At 40.8% G+C, this 3,741-nt stretch overlaps 1 protein-coding gene across 3 annotated transcripts in view; it reads left to right on the top strand.

Annotated features, from left to right (window-relative positions):
• The first annotated feature begins 591 nt into the window (after nucleotides 1-591).
• Nucleotides 592-3,741, top strand: part of LOC106955270 (guanine nucleotide-binding protein G(q) subunit alpha-like) — a 39,393-nt gene continuing 36,243 nt past the window's right edge. The window contains exons 1-2 of one of the 3 annotated variants that reach the window (XM_015045363.1): nucleotides 592-1,138; nucleotides 1,529-1,802. In XM_015045363.1, the coding sequence (XP_014900849.1) occupies nucleotides 1,667-1,802 (136 nt within the window). In that variant the 5' untranslated portion in view covers nucleotides 592-1,138; nucleotides 1,529-1,666. Of the gene's footprint in view, nucleotides 1,803-3,741 lie in introns of all 3 variants that reach the window. The other 2 variants (XM_015045364.1, XM_015045361.1) reach the window with 2 other exon arrangements.

Raw genomic sequence — 3,741 nt, 5'->3', positions numbered from 1 at the left:
TGTTTTTGTTCAGCTGGAGAAAGTTATGGCACATCCACAAATGTATCTGTTCTTAGCATCTGTTCAGTGCTTTGGGTTTGGAGTCACCTGGTGACATTGCAATGTAGAGCTGCGTATCATCTGCGTAGTTATGTTGGCTAATATAATTTCCTGTAATCACCTGAGCAAATGGGAGCACACATATATTAAATAAGAGAGGCCCTGGGATTGAACCTTGGGGTACGCCACATGTGACTGGTTTACTCTGATCACCGGTGTTTTTAATAATTAAAGTGCTGAGTAAAGTCACCCTAAGTGGTCATGTGGTTAAATAACAACTGCTGTTCATATTGTTGACCTCTTGTCTTACTCCACTGAAGGAAACGTGTGAGAAGCAAACATCCCTGTGGATCGACCTGCTGCTGTTTGGCAGAAGATGGGCGTTGCCTGTCAAATCAAACACCGATCTCTTTCCCTGTCACGCCTCCAGAATAAAAACACTACTTCCTCTCAAGCAAACTTGGGAAATTCTCCATTAGGGAGGGTTCCAACCGTGGGCTCTCACATCCTCTGTTTTTATTGGTTGAATCGTTTGTCAGCCAGCTACATCCCAAGTGACGTCAGCAGCAGCAGTAGCGCCACACCGGGGCTGTGGAGTGGGTGACGAGGAGCGACCAGAATCACCAGGAAAAATTAAAAGGATCGACAAAATGCACGGACAATAATTGTCAGTAATCTATTTTCACATCTTGAGGCTATTCCGTCACCGAGATCCCCGAAGAGAGCTTAAGGTTAAGGCCATGACGGCTGTCTGCCATTCCAGGCTGTGTGGTTTTTAGGGATGGCTTCCTTGGCTAGCCTACCCAGCTAACAGTTAGCCTCACTGGGTCCCAGTGTGGAAGAGATAGCAGCAACAGCTCTGCGCTCATACTCTCATTTTGATTATTCCCGGGCTTGTTGTTCTCCGAGGACCATGAGTCAGTGAACCAAGCTGTCTGGATGGACAGTTTGACGGCGATTAATTGTCACAGCTTGGGCGTTTCTTCCAGGGTAGGTTTTTCTGGGCGGCTAGGCTCGCACTCGGCCAGGCGACCAGGAGAAGGGATTGTACAGATGTGGCCGTGGCAGCCTGTTGTGTCCCACCGTCTCTGGGCCTGAAGTTGGTAGTTTTTTTTTTTTTTTTTTTTCATATATACATGTTTGTCATCAAGGAAAACTGCTAAAAGTGTCTATAAAATAATTAACATTTGCGAATTTATTTAGTCGTTTAGCACGCCAGCATCTAGCTAGTTTTCCAGCCTAGCTTCTAAGTTAACGCATCCAAACTAAAACCAGCTCAATTTGAGGAGTGCATCAAATTAAAATGTGTTGATTGCACGTCTGGAGCCACCTAATATGGACATGTTGCACTGCAGATTTTCTGTAAACCCCTCTTTGTTTTTGTTGTTTTTTTTTTTTGTTTTTTTTTTTTTTTTTTTTTTTACCGAGCCCAAGCTGTCAAATATTGAACCTTTGACGGCAATTTATTTATTTATTTTTTTTACATCAGCAAAGGAGGCCAGATTCAGCACAAAGCAGCAAGACTGTCACCAACTTTAAAGTGGACTCCTGCACTCTGATACTCTCGGCAGTGGTGTAGCCCGGCGCTCCTTGTCAGACGGACTTTTCCCCCCCAGCTCATGCGGTGATGACTTTGGAGCCCATGATGGCTTGTTGCCTGAGCGAGGAGGCGAAGGAGTCCAAGCGAATCAACGCTGAGATCGAGAAGCAACTCCGGCGAGATAAGAGAGACGCACGAAGGGAGCTGAAGCTGCTGCTCTTAGGTAGGTCTGCATGATCACACAAGTGATTGTTTTTATGTTCGTCTTTTTTTTTTTTTTTTATTGTTGTAAAGATTGCTCAATTTGACCCCGGTGCACTCACAGCCAAAACTGTTGGACGTAATTGTACGGTGCAGGTCGCACATGCAAAACACTGAAACCACAATTGCTCAAGCCACATTACTCAGGTCACCACAGGATTTGTTTGGGATGTGATATGCAAAAAATCTAAAATCACACGCGGTTCAGAGAGTGGTTCCTGCAGGACAATGAGAGAGGAAACAAGAACTAAGCTCAGAGCTGTAGGATCAGATACACAGGATCAGACTCAGTGATGACTCTCCTCACAAAGACCCTAAAAAGTCTGAAAATAGACAAAACCTTTATTGTGGAGGCAAAACCTCACACTGAAAAAGATAGAAAAATCCAACCTTTTTGGTTTCACTGCAGCTTTGTAGCGGAAAAAAAAAGAACATTAACAGTAAGATTGAATCACCAGAGCAACATGTGTTGCTAACCATTTCAATTTCTATAAGATATACATAAAATGAACTGCTTTTTAAGTTTTTTGCTTACTTTAAATTGAATGAAGCTTCTAGGATGTTTTTAATTAAGTAGACTGTTTCTTCTCAGTGTTCTTTTAAAAACAAAATTGGTTAAAAAAAAAAAAAAAAAAAAACAATTTCAAAGTTTTCCAGATTTTTCCAGATCTACATTTGTTTCCTAAATATATAACTATGAGATGGATGAAAGATGGATGAACATGCCGTCTAAGTCAGATATGGGTACAAGGCAAGCATAGCTTGCTTAATTTTTCTGTATTTAAAGTCAGAATAATATGTAATAATCTGGAACTGAAAAACAAGAATTGACTCGTGTTCATCTGGTCGTCCCATTGTGAGGATGGTAAGGGAGGTAATCGACTCTACAAATGCCTTTTGGAGATCTGCAGCAAAGAGTTGCTTCATGAAATCACAAAGCCAATTTCAAGTATCTTTTAAAATTATTACCAATTACCAATAATTGTTGAGAGCTCTGTGTATAAGTAATAACAAAAGAAACCATTTTTTTATGTATAGTTTCTTTTCCCACTAACTACTTAGTCTTACATGAGACTGTCTTTATGAGCTGTAATAAAACACTTCAGGTTTTGGTTTCCTTTTCCTTTTACATTTCTACTAAACAAATTCTTACTATTGTGCTGAACCTGTAAACAGCAGCAGAGTAATGGAGTACAGTAACTCTAATTTACCTCTTTTGTAAAGTATACACAAAACATTTAGACCCTATAATCTTGACAAATGAAAAGTAAAATTAACAACGTACTCCATTTGATGAGTTTATGTTTTATTAGCCTACTTTAGCATTACCATACATTTATGTGTGTGTAAAACAAGAGAGCAAGAGTTGGCTTCGAATTAAGTCTGCTAGAAAGGAGGCAGCTCTCTCTGGGTGTCTGGCCTTGGTACGGCATTCATTCAGGTGGTCTGCTTTGGGAAATGACTGCTGCCCTAGGAGTTGGCTGATTTCTAAATGAAGCTGGAGTAATAAAACCTTTGTGCGCTGATGTAATTGCGGTGATAAAAGTTGCTTGGCCCAGGTTTAGCCCAGGATTCAGGTCTGCGTCTCTGCAAAACTGACAAAGACTCAGGATCATGTTAAAGGATACCCAACTCTGGTTTGTTGTCACAGGTTACTGAATACACACTTCCTGCTTGTAAGGATGCTCACTTTCATGTGAGTCAACAGTCAACACAAGCAAGCATAGCAACTTGTAATGGTAAATGTTTCCTTGTTTGATGTCCTTGTATTTATTTGTGCCGTAGTGTCACTAAGTTGAACCGTTTACCCAATTATTAAATGAATTAAGAACCGTCAGTGTTTCCAAAATAATAATGCTGAATCTTGATGTTTGCTGACGAGTATGTGGACAAGCCTGTTT

Source organism: Poecilia latipinna, unplaced genomic scaffold (assembly GCF_001443285.1).
Source record: "Poecilia latipinna isolate Pla-1442-1.1 unplaced genomic scaffold, P_latipinna-1.0 Scaffold723, whole genome shotgun sequence".
NCBI classification, from domain to species: Eukaryota; Metazoa; Chordata; class Actinopteri; order Cyprinodontiformes; family Poeciliidae; genus Poecilia; species Poecilia latipinna.
Note: the sequence above shows the minus strand (reverse complement) of the source record. Positions and strands in the feature narration are given on the sequence as shown.